Source organism: Medicago sativa, chromosome 1, assembly GCF_051527215.1.
Source record: "Medicago sativa cultivar Bolivia chromosome 1, Bolivia_mono, whole genome shotgun sequence".
Classification (NCBI taxonomy): Eukaryota; Viridiplantae; Streptophyta; class Magnoliopsida; order Fabales; family Fabaceae; genus Medicago; species Medicago sativa.
Window position 1 is genome coordinate 9,437,691 of NC_140749.1, and position 1,167 is coordinate 9,438,857.

At 33.4% G+C, this 1,167-nt stretch overlaps 1 protein-coding gene across 1 annotated transcript; it reads right to left on the bottom strand.

Moving 5' to 3' along the window:
* Positions 1-227: 227 nt before the first annotated feature.
* Positions 228-898, bottom strand: LOC146952420 (uncharacterized). The gene is made up of 2 exons (XM_085701630.1): positions 631-898; positions 228-544 (listed from the first exon to the last, which is right to left on the bottom strand). Exons 1-2 carry the CDS (start codon positions 736-738, stop codon positions 437-439), a joined length of 216 nt encoding a protein of 71 aa, XP_085557756.1. The 5' UTR covers positions 739-898; the 3' UTR covers positions 228-436.
* Positions 899-1,167: the final 269 nt, after the last annotated feature.

Sequence of the window (1,167 nt, forward strand, 5' to 3'; positions counted from 1 at the left end):
AATCAGCTATTTTTCGCTATCTGCAATTGACAACATTGCTGCTTATATACTATACGACATTACGACCCCACTATGATAACATTGGATTAATCATTTTATAATCAATCACCTCACGATGCACCCAATAGTCAAATAATATGACTCAATAAGCCAAAACAAGTCTCATTCGAGCAGCAATTTCATTCTTCTTCGACTGTTATTATTATTCAACAAAAAACAAAATAAACTGATTCAAACGGGTTTAATCATCATGATACTCAAACATAATCCATATTGATATTCTATGCATCTCTTTTCCTTAGGTGGAAGATTTAACAGCTTTGACAGAAACTACTGCTTATGGCACTAAAAACAATTTTCTACAATTTCTAAAAAATTCGTCGTCGAAAGCAGAAATGCTACCTCAAAAAGAAAAGTTACAATACGGAATGGAAATTCAAAACTTGGATGATTCTTCAATCTCAAACTCATTGAGTGTCTCTTCCCTCTTCATCTTCCTCTTCAATTCATCCTCATATTTTCTCAGCCTTTCATTCATTTTCTCCTGCAAACAACGACACATTTCAAACACTAAAAAGGTAAAATCATTAATATGAAAAAGCAAAAGGGTTTCAGATTATTCAACTGAACCTTGTAACGAATCTCCATACGGTGCATAACATAGAAACCGAGGATGCCTCCGATGATTGTGCCAGACATGATTCGAATGTAGCCCCATCTCTGAGAAGGCACCGTCATCGATTCAACCCTGCCACGGCGGCGGAAAAGGTTGTCCGGTGAAAGTTGACGGAAAAGGTATTGAAGAGAGGAGTGCAAACTACTAATCAGGGTGGTTTGAGAACTATATATACGATTATAGGTTTCAGTTTTATTGTTTCTAGGATAATTTATTTTACCACTCTACTAATCCTTCAAGCGCACCTAATTTTGTGATTTTGTGTTGGGTTAAATATGTTTTTAGTTCATAGTTTTTAAGTTGTGTTTCTATATAATTTTAATGATAGATTTAGGCTATGTGATCTAAAATAGTTACACTTTGACCATTTTTATTCTACAAAATGGTTCTATTTACTTTGATAATTTTAACGATAATTCTAGAATATTTTTTTGGAAATACTACTGAGATTGTTAACTCGAATCATTTGTCAAAAAAAAAAAAAACTCAGG